General features: G+C 54.7%; 3 protein-coding genes and 1 long non-coding RNA gene across 9 annotated transcripts in view; 3 read left to right on the top strand and 1 right to left on the bottom strand.

The window, feature by feature from the left end:
* LOC108506766 (zinc finger protein 385C-like) overlaps positions 1 to 2,798 on the top strand; it is a 53,257-nt gene extending 50,459 nt beyond the window's left edge. For 4 of the 5 annotated variants that reach the window (XM_017834108.1, XM_017834104.1, XM_017834106.1 and 1 more), the window contains 4 exons: positions 17 to 346; positions 1,814 to 2,001; positions 2,176 to 2,289; positions 2,574 to 2,798. In XM_017834108.1, the coding sequence (XP_017689597.1) occupies positions 17 to 346; positions 1,814 to 2,001; positions 2,176 to 2,289; positions 2,574 to 2,798 (857 nt within the window). The remainder of the gene's footprint in view (positions 1 to 16; positions 347 to 1,813; positions 2,002 to 2,175; positions 2,290 to 2,573) is intronic. The other variant, XM_017834105.1, reaches the window with a different exon arrangement.
* An 8-nt stretch (positions 2,799 to 2,806) lies between these two features.
* LOC108506771 lies at positions 2,807 to 5,620 on the top strand. The gene is made up of 2 exons (XR_001877871.1): positions 2,807 to 4,314; positions 4,508 to 5,620. It is a non-coding gene; the product is annotated as an uncharacterized LOC108506771 (long non-coding RNA).
* Positions 5,621 to 5,628: 8 nt separating this feature from the next.
* On the bottom strand, positions 5,629 to 7,763 carry NKIRAS2 (NFKB inhibitor interacting Ras like 2). Of its 2 annotated transcripts, XM_017834113.1 has the most exons (4): positions 7,606 to 7,739; positions 7,319 to 7,396; positions 7,155 to 7,221; positions 6,562 to 6,778 (listed from the first exon to the last, which is right to left on the bottom strand). In XM_017834113.1, the coding sequence occupies exons 1-4, from the start codon at positions 7,697 to 7,699 to the stop codon at positions 6,682 to 6,684; spliced, it is 336 nt and encodes a 111-aa protein (XP_017689602.1). In that variant the 5' UTR covers positions 7,700 to 7,739; the 3' UTR covers positions 6,562 to 6,681. The 2 variants fall into 2 exon arrangements, with proteins under 2 accessions (XP_017689601.1, XP_017689602.1); XM_017834112.1 differs by having other exon boundaries at positions 5,629 to 6,778; positions 7,155 to 7,396; positions 7,606 to 7,763.
* A 167-nt stretch (positions 7,764 to 7,930) lies between these two features.
* Positions 7,931 to 22,960, top strand: DNAJC7 (DnaJ heat shock protein family (Hsp40) member C7). Its single transcript, XM_017834109.1, has 14 exons — positions 7,931 to 8,041; positions 14,941 to 15,029; positions 15,280 to 15,404; positions 15,489 to 15,602; positions 15,876 to 15,950; positions 17,438 to 17,556; positions 17,878 to 18,031; positions 18,750 to 18,914; positions 19,933 to 20,024; positions 20,381 to 20,454; positions 20,795 to 20,941; positions 21,139 to 21,291; positions 21,794 to 21,856; positions 22,150 to 22,960. Exons 1-14 carry the CDS (start codon positions 7,950 to 7,952, stop codon positions 22,185 to 22,187), a joined length of 1,500 nt encoding a protein of 499 aa, XP_017689598.1. The 5' UTR covers positions 7,931 to 7,949; the 3' UTR covers positions 22,188 to 22,960.
* The last annotated feature ends 1,799 nt before the right edge of the window (positions 22,961 to 24,759 follow it).

Below are 24,759 nucleotides of genomic sequence, written 5' to 3'. Positions count from 1 at the left end.
CTTCCCTACCCTGCAGCTGATGCCAGCAGCCCACAGGAGCCAGAGGGAGAGGGCAGCAGCCTGGGGCTGGCGCCCAGCACTGAGGAATCACCCACGGATCTGCCAGGCAGCATCGCCTCGCTGGGCTCCCCACCGGCCTCTGAGCTCTCAGAGGGCACCTCTGATGCCACCAGCGTGGCCTCCTCGTCCGCCCAGGCAGCCGAGGCACAGGCTGCTGAGTCGGGTGGCAGCGTCAGCTCAGCCCCTGAGAGCGAGAAGGAGGGAAAGAAGAGCAAACAGCACCTGTACTGTCCCACCTGCAAAGTGACTGTCAACTCCCTGTCCCAGCTGGAGGCTCACAACACCGGTAAGGGCATCACTGCAGGGGCAGGGGGATGGGCTGCTCCATTGTTGGGGTTTCAAGCAAAATCATGCCCCATCACCAAATGGCCTCATGGGGAAGCAGCGAGCTTTAATGAGTGTTGCTGTAATTGAAAAGGGTTCGTTAAGGTGGCCTTCACAGATAAGCCGTGGGGCTTTACCTGGGCTGCAGCTTCTGTGGTGAATTTTCTCAAGGTCGAATGCTCTTATTGTTCGTGTCTCAATTAAGGGTTAATCAAGTGATTGAGGCAACTTTATATTCCATTTGGCTTGAAGCTGATAGCCAGGGCCTCTTCCAGACCCAGGATAATCCTTCCCAAAGCAGCTCGGTGGTCTGGGCTCATCGTTCTGTAGAGAAGTGCCGTGGGGATCCAACGAGCTTTGGAGCCCCACAGCCAGTGAAGGCTCCTGGGCTGTACAGGGCAGCCCCTCAGGGAGGTCACAGGTGGGGGGTGCTGAGTGTCCTCCTGAAACCTGAGGGTGGCAAGACACCCACCCCTGAGGTGGTGGTGGGTGTGGCAGCCACAGTACAGGGGAACCCGGCAGAGTCTGTGGGCCCTGCAGTGTCAGATCCTGACTCGTCCCTTTCCCTGGAGGATGCTAAAACGGAATGAGCATCTCAGTTTTAAATGGAAGGTCCTTCTCTCCCCCAGTTCAGCAAGAACTGGGAACCAGTTCTCCCATCCCAGCTGCCCACTGGGGTGGCAGCAGCCGCTGTGTGCAGGGTTGGCTCAGGACACCGCTGCGGCTTAGCTGCAGACATGTCCTTTTGCTTTTGTCAGCTCCAGTTACGAATTTAGGAGCTGATTTGGGGAAAAAGAACAAACAAACAAACGTTTGCAGGCTGGCGCTGCTCTGCGGCCGTCACACGGCTCCTTGCTTCACGCCTTAAAAAATAGAATGAATTAGCAGGGGCTTAAATTACTTGCCCCCCACGCGCCCCCGCCGTCCTGGCGCTGGCAGGGGTAGGACAGAGCGCCCTGTCCCCAGGTGTGCGGGGATTTTGGGTTCCTCCTTCCCCGCCTGCTGTGACCCAGCTGAGCTATTCCTGGCTCCGCAGCGGCTCCGCTCTGACCTTGGGCACGGCTCAGATGCTGCAGCACGGCGGGCGACGAGTGCCCGGCCCCGCAGACTGTGCTAACGCCCGGGGACAGGCGACAGGCTCCAGCACAAGCTCAAAATAGCTTCTGTGAAGGTCTGGCACATGTGGGGAGGGGTCTCTGGGAAGCTGAGCATCTCTGGTCTGCCTGTGACATGAGGCTTGGCAGGGTTTGGGAAGGGGCTGCACAGTGCCGGCAAGAATCCGGGCTCCCAGGCAGCTCCCTGTCCCCCTCTGCCTGCAAGTCCTGCCAGGCACAGGCTGGTGTGGGTTTCCTGGTGCTGTTGGAGGACACCGTCCCTGCTGCCACAGCACAGGGCTGGGCTGGGTTTGCTGAGTGTCCCCTCTCACCAGGCGCCAAGCACAAGTCGATGCTGGAAGGTCACGGCACCCAGCTGCGGCGAGGCCGGGGCAAGCTGCTCTCCCGGGCAGGGCACAAGTCCAAGCGGATCGGGAACAAGGGCAGCATCAACATCCAGAACAAGGCGTTTCACTGCCAAGTGTGTGAGATCTACGTGAACTCGGAGACTCAGCTCAAGCAGGTGATGATGCCCTGGGAGCACAGGGGGACAGGGTGTGGGTGGGCAGGGGCTTGGGGCAGGTACCTGATGGTCCCTGAAGGGTGAGGAGCATCTCCCGCGGACCCAAACTGCACAGTGTCGTGGGTCTCCCCTCACTGTCCTGGCTCCCAGTGATCCAATTGTTTTCCTCCCCAGCACATGAGCAGCCGGCGACACAAAGACAGGCTGGCGGGGAAGCCGCCCAAGCCTAAGTACAGCCCCTACAACAAGCTGCAGAAGAACGCTGCCCTCGCAGTGAGTATTCTCAAGGTACCTGTCTCCCTGCACAGCACCCTCGCTCGCCATCAGCCATCCCTGCAGTGAGTCACAGGAGCTGCTTCTCTTAAATCTCAGTTCACATCACCACACCTCAGCTGCTCCCTTCACAGAAGGTGGGCTGTGGTGGGGGGGGGGTGGATTCAAGTCTTTATTCCTGGGAAGGCCAGAATAGGGATAACTTGGGAGTGCTTTGGCAGCAGCATTCACAATGGCAGCACTTGTGATTCCTCCACCTGTTCCACGATCTCATGGAGTCTCCTCCTCCCTCCCTGCAGTCCAAGCTGGCTTTGCAGAAGCACCTCACCAAAACCCTGGCGACCCGCTTCCTGCCGAGCCCGCTCACCGCCGCTGCCGTCTGCGCCATGCCCGGCCCCCTCGCCCTGCGACCAGCCACTGCCACCACCCTCTTCCAAGCCCCGATCCTCGGACCAGCCCTTTTCCGAACGCCGCCGGCCCACGTCCGCACCACGCCGGGCCCCATCGTCTTCGCACCCTACTAGAGCTGCTGGCCCGCCGAGGGTCCGCGCCGCGGCCGGGCTGTGCTGCGGGGGCTGCGCGGGGCAGGGCAGCGCTCCCGCTACCTGCTCTCCTGGCTGGTGGGAAATCGTAGTCATAGACATCAAACCCAGATTCTCCTTTGCTTGGAGCAGGCTCCTGCTGGAGTGAGGTGCCCCGGCAGAGCCTGGCCAGCCCTGCCATGCATCCCCACCGCTCCCCCGGCCCGCGCCAGCCCCGCTTGGCAGAGCAGCCCATCACGGCTGGGCAGTGCACAGGAGAGGACGGTGCCTGAGTCAGCAGGACCGTCTCATGGCCATGGCCTGTCTGTCCTTGGCCTGCTGGCTGCTTCTTCATCACCCTCTCAGTTACCAGACTGGAAGGAGAGGAGCTGGCTGGTCCCTGGGAGAAGGAGCATCCTTCTGGTCCCTGCTAGCCCAATGGGAAGGGAACTGTGAGGGAAGTCTCAGCCCAGCTCTTACTGGGAGAGTAGGAGCACAGGTGGGAAGCTGGCAGTTCCCCTCTCAGCCTGGGCTGGCTGTGCCCTCGCCAGCCCCACACTTGCCTGTGCTGGCTGGGGGTTTCTGTGCCACCCACCAGCCCCTCAGTTCCCACATCTCCCTACATCCCACCAGCCAAAGAGCCCCAGCGGCAGCAGGCACCAGCCACACTGACCGTATCCTCACTCCAAGAGCAATAGCTGACCCCAGGGCCAGTGCCTCCCCCCTCCAAAGCACACGGGCCCTGCCCTGGCCCCAGAAGCACACAACGGGCATATGGCTGAGCCAGGCCCCCTCCCGCCCAGCGAGGCCGGGAGCGCCAGGCTGCCCGGTGCTGGGTCCCCGAGGAGGTGACCCTGTGCTTGGCACCTCTCCTTGCCTCTGTCCCACCATGGGGACAGCCCTGCCCCTACCTCCCGGGAGATGCTGTGAGGCTGAGTGAATGTCCCTAAAGCACTTTCGGTTCTCCAGTGAAAGGCAACGCTGCTGCTCGCCCGCCGTGCCCGGCCCTCCAACCCCATCCCCATTAGGAGCTTCCAGGGAGTTACTGAATGATTCCCAAAAACAAAGGTGTCCCCAGCAGCCCGGACAATCAGGTACGAAGGAGCAGGTGGCACCTGTAGCCTGCATAATGCTGGGCTCCAGAGGGACCCCGAGGCTGTAGCTCTGCATTTCACTGTGCTCAGACAGCCCAGCCATGACCTGGTCTGGGACTGTGCCTGCGGCACTCCGGGTGCCCAGCGCGCTGCTGTACACGGAGACACGCAGGAGAGCTGCATCCCGAACGGACCTTTCGCTGGAGGAACACCCCACCCCGATCTATGCAATCCAGGGGGGCAGCTCGCCCGCCGCGTTAGCCACCTGCGTTTCCCTTTGGTGCTGATGTGTCCGTACAGTCGGGAGCAGCGGTGGGAGCAGAAGAACCAACGTAACACTGAGCTCTGTCCCGTCCTCAGCCCAAGATGCTGGCTCAGACCTCTGCCGTGGCCCACGTTCCCTCCCAGCCCTCGGGAAGAGGCAGGTTGGTGTGTGCACCTGGGAATCCACACGCACAAGCACACATATCCGACGTCTTGGCCATAAGCAGCACCTGGATTTAAGGAGGATTTTGCCCAGTGTGCTCTGCTGATGCTCAGGATGGGTCCTGGCATGGGGAGCTGAACAGGAACCGGCCAATGAGCCACTCTGGTGGCTGAAACTTTTCTGCTTCCCAGGGCTGGAGCCTCAGCGAGGGCAAGGAAAGCTGCCCAGAGGGAGCAGGGCACAGGGAGCCGCACACCCTGCAGGGCCTGTGGGCAGCACTGACCGTGGAGCCACCGCTGTGCTCCTGCCCCAGAGACAGGAGAGTGATGGAGCCCCTGGGAATGGATTCACCTGCCCAGGGCATCTCTGCCTCAGGGAAGGAGAAGAGTGGAGACAGGACACTGGGAGAAGAGTGAGTAGCCGTGAGTAGAGACAACAGAAAGGTCTTGCAGTGGTGATGGGAGACGTGGCTTGGAGTGCAGCTGAGGGAAGGCAGGCTCTGCCAGGGACAGGGAGATGGTCCCACAGCCCAGGGCACACGTGGGGATCCTGAGTCCCAGGGGACAGGAGCCTGCGCTGGTGGGGCCCCCAGCGGCAGGAGGGACGTGACCCCAGTCCCCTGTGCCACAGTGCCAACCAGCCCATGGCCAGCACGGCTCCAACCACCCCCGCCCAGCTCACTGTGCCCTCCCCAGGCCCTCAGGGTCACCCCCAGCCCGGCGGTGGCAGAAGAACAGGTCCTGTCCTGCTCCGTGTCCCTCCTGTGCCGTGCCCAGCGCCTCAGGAGCACGGGGAGCCAGGAGCAGCCAGGCTCCGGCCTCCAGAGCCGCGTGGCACCGCTGGGCCTGTTCCCCTCCAGTTTGTTCCAAAAAGCCTGTGCTGGAGCTGCGGCTGCTCCGTCACCCCTCACCAGTGGAGTCCTGAGACACTCCTGTACTTGGCACTTTAACCCTGAGAAAGCCATTCCTTCTAGTAACAATAATACTGCAACGAGCTGCGTAAGAACCCCCCATTACAGCATCCCCCCTGCCAAATCCCCCTCCTGCTCTCCAAAGCATTTACTGCCTTTGACTTAGCACATGCTGTACTAGGAGTAGGGATAGTCCATAGCGCTCGGTAACATGTGCCCCTCTGTAAATAACCTTGGAGTGATGTGAAGTTTGATTTAAAAAAAAAAAACAACAAAAAAAAAAACCAACCCCAAATGGAATCTCCAGACTCTAGGGACTTGGCCAGTACCCTCCTGTAATGTTCATTGTATATTTTTTTGATGTACTATAACTGTTGGGAAAAAAAAAAAAAAAGGAAAATATTTTGATAATCGAATCTCATCGCTTTATTGTGTTACTCAGTAAATAAAAGGAACAAATATAAACAGGCCAGGTCTTTTTGTCATCTCTTTTCCTACATCCAGACTACCTGAAGGGAACTGGTGTTGCTGGACAGGACTGGGACACCTGTGCCTTGGTTTTATGGTAGTTCTGAGAGAAGGCAGCACCGTGATAGGTGGGCAGGGAGAGCTGCTGCAGCCTGAAGCATCTGGGTGTGCAGGGTAAGCAGAGTCCCAGCTCCTCCAGGGATCCAGGTGTGCAGGGTAAGCACAGTCCCAGTTGCTCCAAGGTCATGGCTGAGTCTGCACCCAGAAGAGCAAGGCTGGATTGGTGGATTTGGGCACCCTGCACTCAGGAACAGCACCTGCCCTACCCTAGGCATTCCCTGGGGCAGGATGCCTGGATATTCCTGTGCATAAAGGAGCAGTGGGCACTGCTAGCTAAGGAGCTGCAGCACAGAGCCAGCTGGGGTAGGGCCGGGAGAGCTGCTCGTCTGGAGGCAGGGCCAGCAAAGGGGCTCTTCCCACATGGTATCAGGAAATAGAAAAGAGAGAGGGAGTTCTTCCCTCTAGCCCAGCTGCAGAGCTGGCCAGCCTGTGCCTCTGCTGCCCCCTCCCAGCCTGCACCCGAGAGCAGAGGGGTCACTGGGTGAATCCCGGCCTTCCTGCAGCACCTTGACAGTGCAGAGGCCAGGCAGGGAGAAGGGTGGTCCCTGGCCCACTGCCTCTCTCATCCTCAAGGACCATTCCCAGCCCTGGGACGACTGTTCTTCCTGCCACCTGCTTCCCACAGGCTCCGTGACACCAGACAGGCTCAGCAGGAGGGGTGTGTGCGAGGGAAGCAGGGAGGTGAGGAAGAGGAGGTGGCAATGGAAGGGAAGGGGAAGAAGGCTCAGCCATCCATGGATCCGCTGCCCTTGTTCTTGCGGCTCAGGGGGAACGCAGACTTGCTCTGTGGCTGCGTCATCTTGCTGGCCAGGTAGATGAAGGGCTCGATCAGCGAGCGCCGGTCGGCCACCGAAACCTCCCACAGCTTCACCTTCTCACCCTTGGCCCAGTGCTGGGCTGCCTCATGGTCCACCCGGCGCTGCTCCTGCAGGTCACACTTGTTGCCCAAAACCACGATGGTGACCTGTTCCAAAAGGGTGAGAAGGGTCCCTGAAGGTAACAATGGCAGCACTGCAGGGCTGCCTGACTCTGCCCAGACACCCTTGGGGCTGGACCCAGCTCTGCCACTGATCCCCCCTCCATGTCGAGACCTTTTGAAACCCCACGGTCCCAGTGCTCCCTTGCCCTCCTCTTGTGGTCTGTGTGTCTCAAAGCAGCTCCAAAGTGGAACGGGCTGTCGAGCACCTGTAGCCTCAGAGAGCACCCCAGGACAGAGCCCATGACAGCTGAGTCTCACAGATCAGGGACCTATAACCGTCTTGCGACAAGCTGGAGCAAAGGTGAGAACCTGCCAAGGGGAGCAGACCCCACTCTGCAGCCCCTGCCCCCAGGGGACTCACCTCCTTCTTGTCCTTGGACTTGTCGATCTCCTTCTTGAGCAGCTCCACGCGCTTGAAGGACTCCTTGCTGTCGGTGCTGTAAACCAGCACGTAGCCGTCGGTGCAGGAGAAGCAGTGCTTGGGCAGCTCCAGCCCGTCCCGCAGCCCCCGCGTGTCGTAGAAGCGAACCTGCTCCCGCACCCCGCGGTCCGTCTCGATGGAGCCCACGTAAATGTCCTCCTGGGTCTCGATCATCTCCGAGCCTGGCGGGGGTGGGCAGGGGACACGTGGGGACCCTGCCGGGGGTCTGGCCCCGGCACAGCCCGGGGAGATGCCCCGCCGGGCGGGTTGTGCCCTCCCGCACCTCCCGTGTTTAGAGCTGAGCAGGGACAGCCCTGCCCAGCGCCGGCCCCGCCCGCGGCACACGGGGCCGCCGCCTCGCCGGGGAGCAGAGGGGCAGCCCCGCACTCACCGACCACATGGTTGCCGTAGAGCAGCTGCTCGAGGATGGAGGTTTTGCCGACCGAGGCCTGCCCGCACACCACCACCTTGCAGCTCTTGCCCATCCCGCCTCACCGGCCCCGCGGGCGGGCGCGGCCGGGGCTCAGGGGCGGCGCCGCAGCGCCCCCCAGCGGGCGGGCGGACCGCGGGGCCCTGCTGCAGGGAGGGGCGTGGCGCCGACAAGACCCACCCCCATGACAGTGGCCCCCGCGGGCCCGCGGGCGGGCGCCCCCTGGCGGGCGGGCCACCTCCGCCCCGCCCCCGGCGTAGCCCCGCCCGTTCCGGCGCTGGCCCCGCCCAGCCCCGCGCGGTAAGATGGCGGCGGCGGCGGCCGAGCCCGAGTGCGATGTGGTCATGGCGGCGCCCGACGGGCCCGGCGAGGCCGACAGCGACGAGGAGACGCGCAGGTACAGCGGCGGCCCCGGAGCCGGCCGGGCGGGGAGCGGGTGGCCGGTGACGCTCCCGGCGGGCGGGCTGCGGCTGGGAGCGCCGCAGGGCCCGGGAGCCGCGGCGGGGGGCGGCCGCAGGTGCTCGGCCGGGATGGGAGCGCTCCCCGGGGCTCCGGTACCGTCGTGACAACCGTGGGCCGCACGCGGCGGGGCCCGGGAGCCGCTGGAGCTGGGACGCGGTGCCCGTGTGTTGCCGGTGAGCTCCCGCGGCCTCCGTGTGCACCGGCATTCGAGCATCCGCCCGGCCCATATGTCCCGGCAGGGCAGCTCACACCCTCTGCCCCGAGCCCGCACACCGGTGCCGGCGGAGCGCGGCCTCCCCTCGCGGAGGAGGAAGAGGAGGATTGAACAGCTGCCGAACGGGGGGCTTCAAACTCCTACATTTGACGCCCTTTGCTGCTTCATCACCCCAGTCCCCCGGTTCCTGGTCCGTTTGAAACCTGCCCGTGGTGGGTTTTGCCCCGGCCTGCCTTGCTGTGGATAACGGGAGAAACGCCCTGGGCAGGGCCCTCCCCCGGGAACGCTCCATCCCCGGGAGCTCCTGCGAGCTCCTGCACCGTGTCCCTGCAGTTCTCCGGTGCACCGTGCCCCCGAGGCGGGGGCGGTGGGAGCCTGACCCTTCCTGCAGGTTTACCTCCCAGGAGTGAGCAAGCTGGAGCGCTGAGGGCAGGAGGTGAGAAGATCCATGTCCAGGAAACTCCACTGGTTACACAGCAGTGGACGCTGGGCTCATCTCCCAGGGAGTTCCTGTGGGAGGGGAGGGAATGGCTCCCGAGAATTATCCAATGGAATGAAAAAGAGGAAACAAAACCAAAAGTGGCCTCTGAGGAACAGTGGTTTCAGACTCCCATGGGTGGCCTGAGGGGTTCTGTGCAATTGAGGCCTGAGGAGCAGCTCCCTGGGGAGGTCCTGCTGAGCAGGAAAGGAGGAGCTGCTGAAGAGGCACCTGGCTGAGGCTCATAGAGCACCGGGACAGCCCTGCGTAGGCACGTCATTCCTGCCCCTGGGCGAGGGAAATGTAGTGTTTGAAATGGTAAAAATTCCCAGAGGTAAAAGCCTGGCTGAAGGCACAGGTGTCTGCTGGCAGCGACCTCTAGCACTCTTCCTTCCTTCCCTTCCTGGCTATACCATGCCATGCACCTCCATAGGTCCAGCAGACAGGAGTTACAGAGTATTCCAAGTTGCCTTCACAATGTTTCCTTTTCATGTTTTTGGGATAATGAGATCTGCGTTTCAGGGTGGTTGTAACTAAAGTTCTGCAGCAGCTGCAGACGTGCCAGCGGGCTCCCAGGGTGTCCAGGGCACAGGAATGGAGTGTGGTCACAGGATAATTATTGTCTTGCTGCTGCCTCATGGATTGTTGGGGTCCTGGCGGAAGGGGTTGATGTAATTGTGTTAATTTTATCCATTAGCGCATCAGTGCAGAGCAGCTGATGAGCAGGGCTGGGCCACCCCCAAAAGCTCACTTGTTTCTTCATTAATTTTAAAGGTTTCTCACCCATGGGAACAGTTTTTCCCTGCTCCCAGCTGCTCTGCGAGCTTGGGTCCCTGGAGCTTTGCCAGGGAGAATTTCCTTGTCATCTTCCTGGCAGCTCTGGGTTCTGGCTCCTGTGCGTGCTCCAGGCTGGATCTTTCTCCTCCTTCTCCAGCTCTGGAGGATGTGGGAGCCTCTTGAAAAGAAATACCTCAGATGGTTGGGAAAATCCCGTGGTGAGGTTGTAGTGCCCTCACTGCAGACCTGGGGAGCGTTGGTGCCTCCGTGGGGAATTGTTCCCGCAGCGAAGCGACGAGTCCTGGAGGCTCCAGGCATGGCCTGGCTGGGGGTCACTGGTCGGTTCAGCAGGTGTTGGTGAGCAGCAAGAGGCTTTTCCAGTGCAGTTCTCATGAAGTGAGGTGAATCCTGGTGAGACTTGTCTGGAACACATGTCATTTCTCACCAGCTCTCAGGGCAGCACTGGCAGGAGGGAGGGGAATGGGCTGAGGGGCACCACGTCATTCTGGGATAGCCTGGAGAAGGCTCCACTACTCCTGTTCTGCCTATAAACAGGCACTTGAGTTTCCCAGGTGATAAATTCAGCCCATTTTACTCATGTGGAATGATGATCTGATGATCATACCAGGAGCAGCAGAAGCTGCTCCTGTAGTTGTTTGGTCCCCTGTGCATCTATAGAGTATTTGAATGTCTGACTTAGGCAGTTGCTTTATCCATGAGGAAAAAGTGATCTGTACCTACAGTTCCAGCCTTTTTCTTTGCTTTTCTAGGGTGAATCATGATGTAAGTGCAGTTGTTTTCCCATGGTATTCTTGCAGCTGGCTAGCTTCCTTCATTCAAAAGAAATTGCTTCCTTCAAAAAAGCAATCTCTGGCTGATTCTAGACCTTTCCATGGGTTGTCATCTCACAAAAGTTATGCTGTGGGCCTGCCAGGAGTGATGGAGCCATTGCTGGGAATTAGGTTAATTCCGAGCTCCGGGAATTACATAACGGCACAATTAAAGTTGGGGCTCAGCTGCCGTTCTCCCTCATGGCTGCAGGGGAAGTTTGGGTCAGTTCTTGGACTTCTTGTGGTGCATTTTGGTTCTTGTTGCTCTTTTGGTCTTCTCTGAGTTTGCCCTCGGGTACAGGGAATGTTCAGGGTTTGTGCACCTTGCGGGCTCAGGTTCAGTTCTGACCTTTGCCGGCACGTTCCCGTGGGTGATTCCTTAGCCCATCTGTGCAGGTACTTGCGTGTCCAGACTCGGTTTCCCGGGCTCGGGGCTGCTGTGAGTCTCTGTGGTGGTGCCTGTGCTGCTGCACAGAGCCAACCCTGGCGCGTTGGGGGAGCTGATGTGCCAGGAAACGGGCTCTGCTCTGCCTCGGCGGGTCAGCGCTGCCCAGCCGGGGATCACGTGTGTTACACGGCAGTGTGTGTGACTGCTGCCCTGGGGAGCCTGTTCAGTGCCCCACCACCCTCTGGGGGAAGAACCTTTTCCTAATATCCAGGCTAACCCGCCCCTGACACAGCTCCAGCCGTTCCCTCGGGTCCTGTCACTGGTCACCAAGAGAGGAGATTGGTGCTGCGCCTCCGCTCCCCTCGTGAGGAAGTTGTAAATATATATTCTTTTATCTCTCTAAATCCTCACTCAGTGTCAAACCTCACCTGAGGAAGAGTCTCTCTCTAAGAGTCTCCCTGTGTATCTCTCTGGCACACAGAGTGTTTAGCTTCTCTTCCAAGTCCTGGAAGAAGGGAGGGGAGAGTATTGTATGTCCAGTGGCAAACACGATGGCTAATTTTAAACTCTAGACATCTGCCTGCTGTAAACTGAATTGAGATCACCAAACTTATTTTACTCCAGCAGCTGAGTAACATCTGACAGCTGAGAATCTGGGTGGGATTTCACCCCAGAAATGCTGGATAAACATACCATATCCTATTAAAGAAAAAGTCTCTGCAAGAATTGCTCAGAAAAGGCAGGTGTGTTCCTTTTGTCAGAGCCTCACAGGAAAGATTGCTTGGCCAGGACAGGATTTTGGACCCTTCCTTAAATCCTGGCTATTTTAGGATTTTTGTCACTGTTTCATAACAGAGGCAGGCGGTGGAGTGGGAGTGAGGGTCGGGAGAGCTGTGAGAGAGCGACTCTGCCACCTGCTTAGGTGCTGGATTTCTGTCAGTGGTGGTATTGCCTTGGCACATCCCTGCCCAGGGGCTGTGCCAGCACACCTGGACCGAGAGCTGCGGGGTTACACGTCCCCAGAGGTTCCCCTGACAGAAAATGAGATGCCTGCGTGGTGGGTCTGCGGGAATCTCGTTGGGAGCTGGAGTGGGGGTGTGGAAGCCACGATCGGCACTCGAGTGGGGGCAGTGTGTGGAAACTCTGAGGAGGAGGCAGGAGTTGTTAGGCAAGCGTGGGATTCTGTCACTGTGCGCAGGACAGATTCTCTGAGCACTGCTGTGCTGGGAAGGAGCAGGGGCTGAGCTTTCAGCAGGGCATGGGGAGGAGAAGGAGCCTTGTGCTGCTTCCTCACTGATGCCTCAGAGTTTTTTTTGATCATCCTCCCCAGCCAGGCAGCCAGCGAGCTCCATCCTGGGGCCTGGGCATGCAAGGGAGCGTTGGCACACACAGCTGCTGTTTGTCTTGGTGTGTCTCAAGCTGTGCCAAAGGAGATCCGGGTTGGACATCAAGGAAGAAATCTGTCACAGGAAGGGTGGTCAGGCATTGGAAGGGGCTGCCCTGGGAGTGGGGGAGTCCCTGTCTCTGGAGGTGTCCAACTGGTCATGGCACTCAGTGCACTGGTCTAGTTGACAAGGTGGTGATCAGTCACAGGTGGGACTTGATGATCTTGGACGTATTTTCCAACTGAAATTATTATAAAAGAGAATAAAAGAGTTGCCTCGCTCGCAGGGAGAGTCACTCCCACCAGGCCCTCCTGTACCCGTGGTGCACGTGAGCCATGAAAGACAAGCTTCTTCCCCAGCCCCTTGGAGCAGTTCTTCCCCGTGTCTGCGTCCAGCGTGGAGCGGCCCCGCGAAGACACCGACCCAGTCACAAAGCCACCCATTGAGCCGGGGGTGTATTTTTAGCAAAGCACGATTCTTCTTCAGTGTCAAAAGTAGCAAGTGGGGAGCGCAGGGCCCAGCGGCGCGGGAGGCAGAATGAGCTCATTCAGGCCGCAGCATCTGTTTGGGGTGAAACAATCCCCAGTGAGATCAGGGGCTGCAGTTCTCCTTGTTGGAGCCGGGGCCGTGGTAAACAAGGGCTGTGTGCTCTGTGTGCTCCTATGTCAGCAGGGCACAACGGGGCAGAGCTGCTTCTGTCCTGGGGCTGGGAGCTCGAGCCCAGCCTGGCAGCTCCAGCAGCTCCTTTCCCTTCGTGCTCTTGGGGTGATTTGCTGCTTCTTTCACAATTTTCATCATTGATCTTTAGGCCGTGTGAGCAGCAGATAGCTGTGCTCTCCTTTCTGCCAGTGTCACACCAGGCACTGTGACTTGCTGATACATCGATCTGTGTTTAAATGCTTAAAAGGAAAATGGGCCAATAAAAAAGAGGAGAAAACGGTAATCCTTGTGTGGGGGTGTTTCTCTGGCATCTCAGAGTACCAGAGCTTTGTGAAAGTTGGTTTTGCATGGATATGTTTTCTTTCTCCCATTTTCCCAGCTCTTCCCAGCAGTTTGTTGCAGATGGGATGCTCTGGCACCCAGCTGTGTCTATAAGGCAGTGATTCCTCATGACATGACAAGTAAAATTGCTAAAAGACTTGTGACTTGGGGCCTGCTGTGCCAGGCTGCAGTGGTGGCTCAGGTGAGTTCTGCCATTAAGACTGTTCACACTTTAAATTGTGTAACAGACACCTTCTGAGGGAAGGAACTTTCATAGGATCTGTGATTTTCTTTTCCATTTACCATTACAGAAACAAGAGAGCGGTGAAACTTCTTAATGCCCAGGTTCCAGAAGTGCAGAATTGCTGAGTAGTTTTTCCACTGTATTTGGATGTTTGATCTGTAATATTCAAAGGAGGCGGTTGTGTTTGGAAGCATTTTAATCAGACAAAGCCTGTGATATGGATCCATCCTGCAGGCAATCCTTGTTGTAGATGGTGCAGCCAGGAGGGTGCTGTGCTGCGCTGGGGCTGTGATGGATGCTGGCTCCTGAGGAGGAGCCAGGCTGCAGCATCTGCCTCAGGTGTGATGCTGGGAGGGCTGAGGCAATGGAGGGATGGCAGTGTCCTGTCTCCCACGGGTGAGTTAATCTGTTGCTGGAGCAGGAGCTGGAGGAGCTGCCTCAGGAGCCCGAGGCAGTGGGTGCGGGCGCTGCCCTTTCTCTCTGCCGCAGTTGTTACCATCCCATTTCAGCTGAGCACAGCGTGTGGCTCTGGGCTCTCCCAGAGTGTGACTCCTACAGGGCCATGGCATGGCCAGGCCAGGATGTAGCCTGGAGCAAAAGTTAAAACTGAAAGTGAAGAGCACACTTTCCTGTGTCCATTGTTCTGCCAGCTGGGAAATCTGCGATGGCTCACTGAAAACAACCCCTGCATGAGGCGGTTGTGTGGGAATGGCCAATGGCAGCCTGAGTGAGGCTGAAAACATGGGAACTTGTTCCAACACAATTCCCATTGTTCTCTCCCTGGTTGGCCTGCAGAGCATTGCTCGTGTTCCCAGCTCCAGCACCGTGGTGTGCACTCCATCTCGGACTGTGTGTCTGGAAGGGTGAAGGGAGATGAGGGAAGAGAGAGAGAAGGGTTTCATTTCCCTCAGGGAAAGCTTTGCTTTCAGGAGTTTAAGGGAAGCTGCTTTAAACCATATGTTGTGTGTTTTTAAATGTCCCAAACTGTCTCTGCAAACGCTTGTTCTTGAGTGTGAGGACTATTTCTGGACCTGTTGCCAAGGCAGTGCCAAGCTTCTGCTAGAGGCTTGCACCCATATTTCTTTTTTGATTTAGCTGTCTTTTGAATGTGGAAACTGTTCTTCTTGGCCTTTGTTCGTAAGTACATGGGACTTCTGAGAGAGGCAGTGCTGTCTCTTGTGCTCTGCCTGTTGGAGGGGGCTATTGGATAAACCCCATACCAAAGAGTTCTGCTGGACTCTCTGAGGAGACTCAAGGGTGGTTTTAGTCTGCTATTGCATCCCTGTAATATTTGGGCAGGAAATATCCATTATCCCTGTTCATGACCCGGCTAAAGGGCTGGAGTATCTGAGAGCCAGCAGGACACAAGGTGTGCTGCTTTCCCCTGAGCAGTGTGTGCTGAGATCTCACAGCAACCAGCTACAAGCGTTTGGACCACTGAAGAGTTATACTGAGGTTGTTTGGGGATCAAATGGTCAACATGGTCAGAATCCGGTGCTCTATCCCTCTGAAAATGTGGTGTTTTGCTTCCTTTCAGAGAAGCAGAAGCATTCAAGGAGCAAGGAAACGCGTACTATGCCAAGAAAGATTACAACGAAGCGTACAACTACTACACGAAAGCCATAGGTGAGAAGAGCTGATGGCCATATCAATCTTTGCTGAATACCACATCTAGAAATCAGAGCTGATTGCTGATTTCAAACACACCAGCAGGGTTTCTGACAGTACCTGCTGGATGGAAACTTCTTGCCTGCTTTGATTACCTTGGGAAATGTTGCCAGATCGATAATGCCAGTCAGGGCCAATGTTCTTAATGAGTGCCACAAGCTGTGTAGCTGCTGCATTACACTGACAGTGAGTCTTGCATCGTCCCCAGATACCTGTCCCAATAATGCCAGTTATTATGGGAACAGAGCTGCCACGCTCATGATGCTGGGGAGGTTCCGAGAAGCACTGGAGGATGCTCAGCAGTCGGTCAGGTTGGACGACAGCTTTGTGCGGGTACGTGGAGAACTTCGGGCTCTTCGTTCAGTACCTTGTCTGCACCTGTTGCAGCTCTTGCAACTCCCTTTTATCTGTTCCCAGGGCCATCTGCGGGAAGGGAAGTGCCACCTTTCCCTAGGGAATGCCATGGCTGCCAGTCGCTGCTTTCAACGAGTTTTAGAACTGGATCATAAGAATACCCAGGCACAGCAGGAGGTAAGAGGGTCTTCAGATTTAACTGGCCCCAGTAGATGCTGAGGAGGCTGAGCTGGTCTTTTCCCCAGCTCTCCAGAGGAAAAATGGAGAGTGGTGTAAGTTAACTGCCACTGTTTTGTCCGTTTCACAGGGTACATTTTCCTGGGCTACCAGTTTGGTCAATTAATTTCAAACTGATTTTAATGCTGATTTGGCTCTGACACTTCAGGGATTGACTTGGTGGCATTTCAGAGCAGAGGCTGTCCTGCAGCACTTGTGTGTTCTGTCTTTCAGCTGAAGAACGCCACGACCGTGCTTGAGTATGAAAAAATAGCCGAAGTGGATTTTGAGAAACGGGATTTCAGGAAGGTGAGATGAACTTGTTTGCTGTGGTCTTATGTAAGAACTGACCTGGCCTGTGCAGCAAGGTGTGTGGCTGATTTCCCTGTCAGGTGTCTGGGAGGTGCTGTGCCACATCTGTTGAAGCAAGGCTGGCTGGTGAACTGTGTCAGCTATGAAAGGGGCAGAGCTTGTGCTCCCTGAGCACCGACTGAATGACAAGTGAGGAGGTGACTGGCTCAGGCTGAGTGTCCTCTGTCACCATTTGCTTTGCAAGATGAGTGGAGCCGTGAATGAGCTGTTTGTGACAGATTTTGTCAGCAGCAGCATTTAATCATGCTTTGCTCCTAAAATGCATATCCAGGATTCTTCTTTCTCAGCTCTTTTAAAAAAAAAAACAAACAAAACAACAAAAACCCAGAGGCAGGCCATGTGCCAGTGAGGGTCACACAGGGAGCAATGCAGATCTGCATGGGGCACTCATCTTACTGCTTCCAAATCTTTCTTCCCAAGGGCTGTAAGAGGATGCAGCTGGTACTAACCTGATAGAACAAGAAACCACAGCATGAAATCTGAAAGGCACCAAACACTTCTCATGCAACTGTTTCTGTGCAGTGGATGCATGTAAGGCTCAGATTTGGCCCAGAAAGGAGATTGTCTGGCACACTGAGCTTGCTGTTCAGGTCACTGACTCTTAGGCTAAGCTCAAGATTTTGGAAGGGTAAATCCCATCATTGTATCCCTTGTTTCTGAGGAGCAAATGGGATGTGTAGTCAATCTGAATTTCATGTGTAGGAATTGCCATGCCTGTACTGGACGTCCTGTGTCTGTCCCTCACTTCCCTGGTCCCACTCCACTGGGGAGGCTCACATGAAACGTGATCTTTGTTTCTGGAGAGCTGCTCCTGCTCCTGCCTCTCCCAGGAGCCTTTGGCTCTGGAGCACAGTGCTTCCCACAGCAGGGCCCCGTGATGTCACGGGCTGGGGAGCAGATGAACCTTGGGGAACAATGCCCCGTTCTCGTGCAGATGTCCCCGCCGAGAGCAGGGATGGAAAAGACCCATTAGCTCACCCTGCCCATGGCTGGCAGGCCAGTGGAAGATCAGCCCCTATACTGTACTTTTTTGTGTTTTCTCCAGTCCAAACTGTCTCAATCTATTGAATTGCTGTCTCTTCCAAGTGTCTTTATACTGCAGGAAACAGGGGCAGGATTGTCCTCTTTGGCTCTTTCTTTAGGGCTTACAGTTTAGAAGAGTTAAAGGGGTGGACCTCCTACAGGTGTCCCTTGAGTCTTGTGTAGTGCTCTGTCACAGTAACACAGCAGGTGCCTCAGATCTTGGCACACAAAGCCCTTTAAAAGACAAAAAAACCTGCACATGAGGAAAATTTTCCAGTGAATGTGTCTCCAGCAGCCGCACTCACCTTCTTGGTCAAACACAAATCCCAGACGTGGTGTAGCTGTTCAGACTAGGCCGTTGGTCTTTGCTGTGCTCACGCCTGTGGCTTTTCCCACCCCAGGTTGTGTTTTGCATGGATCGTGCTCTGGAGTTTGCTCCCGCATGTCACCGGTTTAAAATCCTCAAGGCCGAGTGTTTGGCGCTGCTGGGCCGGTACCCCGAGGCTCAGTCTGTGGCCAGGTGAGTGTCCGAGGGCTAGGGGGTGTCCTGGCTGCTGCCTGTGCTCCACACCCGGGGTAAATGAGGGAATATGAAAAAGAAATAGTCCTTAATGCACACTGTGAGGAGGAATGTGTGAGTTTATCCCTGTTAATCTTCCCGGGAAGCTGCATCCAGACCCTGCTCCCAGCCAGCCGTCCTGCTCGAGCAGGTTCACGTCCTTTTGGCTCATCTGTACCGTGGACTTGATAAAATAACTGGATAGCTGAGCAGAGGAAGGTGCTTGTGGAGGTCAGAAGGAGGCGGGAACGGGGAACATTTCCTTCCTTGCTGTTGCTGCAGTGATATCCTGCGGATGGACTCGACGAACGCCGACGCGCTGTACGTGCGCGGGCTGTGCCTGTACTACGAGGACTGCATCGAGAAGGCCGTGCAGTTCTTCGTGCAGGCCCTCAGGATGGCCCCGGACCACGAGAAGGCCTGTCTTGCCTGCCGGGTAAGTGGTGGAGAAGGGACTGCAGAATTACCAGGATTTGGGTTTTTTAAAAGCAAACACCTGACTTGATTCGACTGGATCAATCCCTTCTCCCTCTCTCAGCATTATCATTCCCAGACCTCCAGGAGCAGGCGGTGTATCCAGCCCTTCCCAAAGACAACCCCATAAACCCAAGTTGCCAGAAGCTGTTTCTCAGGAGATTGTGATACTTTGAAGCTGCTTCCCCTTCACTCTTCTTTGTTCACAGATACATCATTTCTAAAGGAACTCCTGACTTTCATATCCAATATCCGCCCACAGCCTGACTTGCATTTAACACTGTTCCTTCATGTTGCTCCTTTCCTGGTGTAGTTCTTTAACTGACTTTTCTAATGTGTTCACATGTATAAGCCCTCAAAAAAGTGAGCTCTCAGTCCTTTTATTTTAATCCTTAAATTTACTGCACTGTCATGCTCTCATCTTAAAAATTAGGCAACCTTTTTGCTGTGGAGAATGCCTGGAACTGGCACTGGCTCTTCCTTAGTGCTTCTCTTGGGGGAAAGTCAAAGTGCTTCCAGCTTGTTTCAGCTGCTGGAGCAAGACTGTGGCTTGTGTCCTGCAGTAGTGTCTGAAACCAAATTAGAACTGTTATGTTTGAGGGCCCTTGTCCAGCAGAACGAGGTGCTTGGTCCCCTTGAACCCTGACCTTGTGTCCTGACTCAGGTGTGTTTCCTTTCAGAATGCCAAAGCACTAAAAGCGAAGAAGGAAGACGGGAATAAAGCATTCAAGAAAGGCAACTACAAACTAGCATATGAACTGTACACAGAGGCACTAGGAATAGACCCAAATAATATCAAAACAAATGCCAAACTCTACTGTAACAGGGGGACGGTTAATTCAAAGGTAAGGGACGGTCAGCTGGCAGGGGTCTGTTGTCATATCCCTCATCATGTCAGTGATAAACCACAAATCAGTTGTTCTGGGAAGCACAGGCTCCTCTGGCTGCTGGGCAGCTGCATCTCTCTGGGGCCATGGGCAGTGTGTCAGGGATTTGTGCTTGCACAACACTTGGGTCAGTTCCCGTCAGCCAGCAGTTGACTCCTGCAGAAACAAAACTCAAATACTTGCGCTGCACAGAGTGGGAGGGAGAGGAGGGACGTGCTGTAGCTTTATCTTAGTCAGCAAAAGGCATCCCTGTCCCTGTTTTTCCTTCCTGTGAATGAACAGCTTTATTTTCTTAATTCTTCTTGTAAGTCATGTCTTGGTTTGGTTTTTAATCTTAAAAAAAGACCTACTTTAAAGCCCCTGGACACTTCTTCCAGCTTTGCTGTTGAATTTTAGTCCTGCACTATCCAGAGAAGCAGTCAGTCATGTGTCAGTGCTCCCAGTTCCCATCCAGAAACATATCTTCTGGGCATGTTTCCTCCTCAGCTGTCCCTCTGTTGCTGCTCCCCAGACATCAGCACTCGGTCAAGAGAACACAGGCTGTTCCCGAAACCCGGGAAGTGGGATGAGCTGGAGACAACATAATGGATGTTTTACATGGCTGTTTGTGTCTGAAAACAAACAATTCTTTTTCTAAAAAAGATTTCTTTTAAATATTTTTAAGTTTATCTTGCTGCCTGGGAATTAGCTTGGATACAGAATCGGGATTGTTTTCAGGAAAACCCTTGTTTTTGAGTGCATTTCTTACACAGAAGCACCACGAAGCTCTGCCGTGTCACTGGCCGTGTCACTGGCCAAGCTTCTCGTTTTTTCCAAGGGAGCAAAAGCTCAGTGTTTTGGGGGAATTGAAAAAAAATTCCTAGACATAGGAACCAGTGAGATTTTCCCAGATTCTTCACACCTTTCCTTTGCCTGAAAGCATGATGCAGAATTTGTTCTCTGTCTGGGATTTGCTCACTTCTGTCTGCCGTTGTAGCTTAGGAAACTTGAAGAAGCAATCGACGACTGCACGAACGCGGTGAAACTGGACGACACGTACATCAAGGCATACCTGAGGAGGGCACAGTGGTGAGTGCACCTTGGCACGGGCACCTGAGCAGGTGTGTGGGCAGGAGTGTCCTCCCAGCAGCTCTGAGGGACGGGGTCACAAATCTGGAGTTTAACTGAATAGGAGTGCAGAAGGTTCTGCACTGAGGGGTCCTCAGTTTATTCCTTTCCCTACACTGCTGAGGAGATGAGGGAAGCTCCCACAAGTAGCAGGTGTCTGGGCTCCCTGGCAGTGGCCCTGTGTGGGCCCCTCTGATGACTCTGCTGCAGTCCAGGGCACTTCTCTTTCTTAATCAACATCCACCCAGACAGCTGTACTGAACCCTCTTTGATGTTCCTATGAAGGACACCTTGACCACCAGTGTTTCTTTCCACAGTTACATGGACACAGAACAATATGAAGATGCTGTAAGAGACTATGAGAAGGTTTATCAGACAGAGAAAACAAAAGGTGAGCACATGGGCACTCTGTGTGTGTTCACACTTTTCCCTTACCTGCCAATTTTTTTTGTTGTTGCTTTTTTCCCCACAATATGCTCTGATTTGCAGCCTTTTACCCCAGCAGAACAATATGGAGAAGCCCTTGGAAGCACTGGAAATGCCTGTCTCAGGTCTGGTTTCTCTCCCAGCATTGAATGCTGAGATGATAATTGAGCTTGTGGCTGAGACAGTGCACTGAGTTCAGAATGTCTGGGTTTGGTTCTCATTTTAACTGTCCCCTTGCTTTTTGAGTGGCCTGAAGTGGGTAGGACAAAGTAACCCCTCTCCTCTGGCCTTGTGCTCCTTTCCAGAACACAAACAGCTCCTAAAGAATGCACAGGTGGAACTGAAAAAGAGCAAACGGAAAGACTACTACAAAATCCTGGGGGTGGACAAAAATGCCTCTGAAGATGAGATCAAGAAGGCTTACAGGAAACGAGCACTAATGCACCATCCAGGTACCCACAGCAGTCCCTATGTGCCCTGTACAGCCATCACTGAGGCAGGAATGCATATGGGAGTGGGAATTTCTGGACAAATGGCAGCTCTGACCCCACAGATTTAGAGCATGTGCTGGGACGGGAGTTTGGGAATGTTTGTTTTCCATTTGCACTAGAAATTAATAGCTTCTTCCTGCTTGTTTGTGTATCCACAGATCGACACAGTGGGGCAAGTGCAGAAGTACAGAAAGAAGAGGAGAAGAAATTTAAGGAGGTTGGTGAAGCCTTTACAATCCTGTCAGATCCCAAGAAGAAGGCCCGCTACGACAGCGGGCAGGATCTGGAAGAGGATGGATTGAATATGGGAGGTCAGTGTTCCTTATGATACTCTGGCATGGCAGCCTTTAACAAGATCAGACCCTTAAGAGTCTGCCTTAGGCCCTAAAGCAAGCCTCCCATTGGGAATAATTCCATGAATTGATTCAGTTTGGTTGCTGAAAGCACTGGGATGGCAGAGCTGCACTGAGTGTTTCCAGTTGGGAAATGGCTGGGACACTGGTGGGTGTTGTCTTTGGCTGAGTTGGTGGGCAGTAGCTGCCATTAGGCAGAAATCTATCACAGGACATGTGAAGTAGTGTAACTGTGGATCCCTGAATGCTGCTTATCCAAACCCTTAGGCTGCCTCCTGACAGGTTCTCCCTCTGACAGCTGCTTTTACCTGTTTGCTGCTGCTGTGCCAGGGCTTGGAGCCAGCCCTGTGTCCCTGCTCACCCCCCTTTGAAACCCTCTCAGTGAACTGACAGTTCCTGAACTGTGGGAGTGTAACTGGCTGTTTCCCTGCAGCTCATGAATTCCTTCTTTTCCCTGTAGACTTTGATGCAAATAACATCTTCAAGGCCTTCTTCGGCGGGCCGGGAGGCTTCAGCTTCGAAGGTAGGTGAGGTGTGCTCCTGCCAGCCTTGGAGTCGTAAGTACATGGAATCCCTGACTGGGCAGCTGGGGCTCCCAGGGGATGTGCTGCTGGAGGAGAGCATGGAAAGTTCTGCCTGTACAGCCTCGGCTGGTGGCTGGTTCTGGTTGTTTTGGGTTCAAAAGCCACAGGGGTTGGGTGTTCTGTGTTTTTGTGTTGTGTGTGGGCGTGGCCATCCATGTGCTGCTTCGGATTGCACTGAGCTGTTTTGTCTTTGAGTTTGGAAAGTCCTGATATCTCCCGTTTTCTTTTTCAGCTTCTGGTCCTGGAAATTTCTTTTTCCAGTTTGGCTAAGAAGCAAACAAACACAAATAAAACCACACATACCTGATCTGCTTCTTTTAACCTCGAATACGGACAGCCCCAGACTCCTCCTCCATCACGTCTCGTTGTCCTTAGAGCAGTTTCATTTCTGGGTTGGAGCCTCTGTTTGTGTGTTGTGTGCGTGAAGAGGAAACCAGCTCGGGAGGGGAAGGCTTGTGAATTTTGTTTTACTGTTAACTTTATTAAAAAAAAAAAAAATAAAAATAAAGCTTTGAATCTTTTGGTCCCTCCATGCTGGCCCATGCTTTCAGCTGCTCCTGCCCCTCAGCACAGAGGATTTCCCGGCATTTTCCCGGAATCTCCATGTGTGAGAGGGTGAAGGAATCTCCTGGTTTATTTTGGTTGGCTCTGAAGCAGCATGTCCAGGGTTTCGAGTAACTTGTAAGTTATCCTAATTTTTTGGAAATATTGCCAACACTCAATCCAGTTTTATACAATCCTGTTTCACCTGCCAGCTGGATTTTTGGCTCTTTTTATTTCTTTTTTTTCCCATGGTTCTCCCAAGGTCCACTCGGGCATTAACTTCAGTGATAATGTGTGAGCTTACAATTCTGTATCAGAGAAATGCTGCTTTGAGTTTAAAGAGCAGCTTATGTGAGAATTCCCTGTGATGCAGCTGGAATTAAGGGCTTTGTGTTCCCAGGATTGTCCTGTTTAAGGGAATATTGAATTTGCTCTGGGCTGAATTCCTTCACTGTACTTTTTTTAATTAATCCACTTGAATATTTCATATTTGTGCTGAACTTGATTTTGTTGAGCTTGATGTGTGATTTCCTGTTACTGATCCATGATGTGGGTGAGTCTTTCATTGCCAAGTGAAGTTCAGGCAGGGATTGTGGGTGGTTTGAGATGTGCAGTGCCGAGCTCCTGGTGTGCAGCAGCTGGGCTGGTTGGTTAACCTGGCCAAGTGGTTTTCTCCTGGCAGTGATTTACTCATCCAAAGCAGCAAGGAAATGCAAAGCCCAGCTCTGAACTGACAGTCTCTACTCGCTTCTCTTGTGCAGTGTCAGGATGGGAGCTGGAGGGATGGATGAGCTTCTGGCCCGGAGCCATGTCCAGATGGGTTTGGTTTTCACTTAAAAGGTGGTGTTGCAGCAGATCTTACCTGGGAGAGGGCTCTGCTCCTGGAATTCTCCCCTGTTCTCTAGAGAGTGGAGAACCTTTTTGCGCAGGTGCTCTGAGTTCAGTCCTGTCTGTGGAGGGTTCATGCTCAGCATGGGGTGTAAGGGGAGCAAGAGGCAGCAGGGCCGTGGCTGGGGATCCTGGGCTGGTGCTCAGTGAGGGGCAGTGGGGCCGTGGCTGGGTCCTGGGCTGACCTGGCAGTGGGGGGCCATTGGAGGCCAGAGTTTGCTCAGAGAAGGGGTGTTGGTGCTCACAGGCCGGGCTGTGCGGAGAGAGAACCTGACACTGACTCTGTGTAACACCTGACTTACCTTCCTCCTGCAGGAACAAACACTGCAGTGAGTTCATTGCACGAGGTGATGGCTCTGGATGCCATGTCTTTGTCTTCCTCCCTCCCGAGGGCTGTGTGTGTCCTTCCAGCGGGACAGGGACCGGGATGGGGCTGCAAGGTCCCAGTGGTTCCAGCAGAGACAGTGCTGTTGTGGTCCTGCTGTGGTCTTTGGTCAGGATTCTTGACAATCTGCTTTCGTAGAGGGAAAATTTAAGGGCTTAAATTTTAGCACTGCAGAATAGAGTATTTTACAACTCACTTGAAACTCAGCTTTCCAAGTGAGCCAGTGCTGAGTAATACTTTCAAAACCCGACTCTACCATGTTTATTCCAAGGTCCTTCACACCAGTGTGAGGGATTGAACCCACCCAGGTGCACCAAGAGCAGTTGGGTCCTGGCACCTTTCAGGCTCCAAAACGGTGAATCCCTGGGGAACCGAAACCCTGGTCTATGCACATCGATCCTCCCCCAGCTCTCCTGGCACTGTAAGTCAGTTTACAGGGCTTCTTTAGTGGTGTTCCAGATCCATGATGTCTCGTTCTCTGTGTGTTGTTGTCACTGTACAGTCTGGGCTGTTCTCAGTCTCCCATTGCTGAGCACAGCCGTGTCCTGTGTCTGTCAGTGGGTTTGTTCTCATTTCCCCCTGCCCCAGGGAAGTGCAATCTGCTTCCTTCCTCCCTTCCTTCTCTCCAAGCTATGAGTGAGCCCATTCCTTTGAGCACAGGAGTGGGATGGCTCTGCTTCTGGGAGAGAAAACGTATACAGCAGCTATTTATAACCTGTACATGAATGCATGATTTAATGTAGTTAAATATTCATATGGTGAGTGCCAAGACTTTTTACGGAGCGTTATTATGTGAGTCAAAGTGAAGGCACAGAACCACGGAACGGTTTGGGCTGGAAGGGACCTTTAAAGGCCATCGAGTCCAACCCCCTGCCATAGGCAGGGGCACCCTCCACTAGGATGCCCTGAGCTCTGTCCCTGTTCCTCTCTGCACAGAGTGGGGCTGAGCAGGTTTTGGTGGCATCCAGCACCTCAGGGCAGCAGCAGCACAGGTGGCACTGTGACCTCCACCGTGTCCCAGCACAG

The sequence above is a fragment of the Lepidothrix coronata genome, unplaced genomic scaffold, assembly GCF_001604755.1.
Source record: "Lepidothrix coronata isolate B3197 unplaced genomic scaffold, Lepidothrix_coronata-1.0 Scaffold229, whole genome shotgun sequence".
In the NCBI taxonomy this organism is placed as follows: domain Eukaryota; kingdom Metazoa; phylum Chordata; class Aves; order Passeriformes; family Pipridae; genus Lepidothrix; species Lepidothrix coronata.
Note: the sequence above shows the minus strand (reverse complement) of the source record. Positions and strands in the feature narration are given on the sequence as shown.

Coding starts and splice junctions, on each gene's coding strand:
- NKIRAS2 (XM_017834112.1), bottom strand. CDS start 7,699: ATGGGCAAGAGCTGCAAGGTGGTGGTGTGCGGGCAGGCCTCGGTCGGC. Junction 7,397..7,605: donor CTACGGCAACCATGTGGTCG/GTGAGTGCGGGG, acceptor CACCCCCGCCAG/GCTCGGAGATGATCGAGACC. Junction 6,779..7,154: donor AGTCCAAGGACAAGAAGGAG/GTGAGTCCCCTG, acceptor CTTTTGGAACAG/GTCACCATCGTGGTTTTGGG.
- DNAJC7 (XM_017834109.1), top strand. CDS start 7,950: ATGGCGGCGGCGGCGGCCGAGCCCGAGTGCGATGTGGTCATGGCGGCG. Junction 18,915..19,932: donor GGGGGACGGTTAATTCAAAG/GTAAGGGACGGT, acceptor CTGCCGTTGTAG/CTTAGGAAACTTGAAGAAGC. Junction 21,857..22,149: donor GGGAGGCTTCAGCTTCGAAG/GTAGGTGAGGTG, acceptor TTTCTTTTTCAG/CTTCTGGTCCTGGAAATTTC.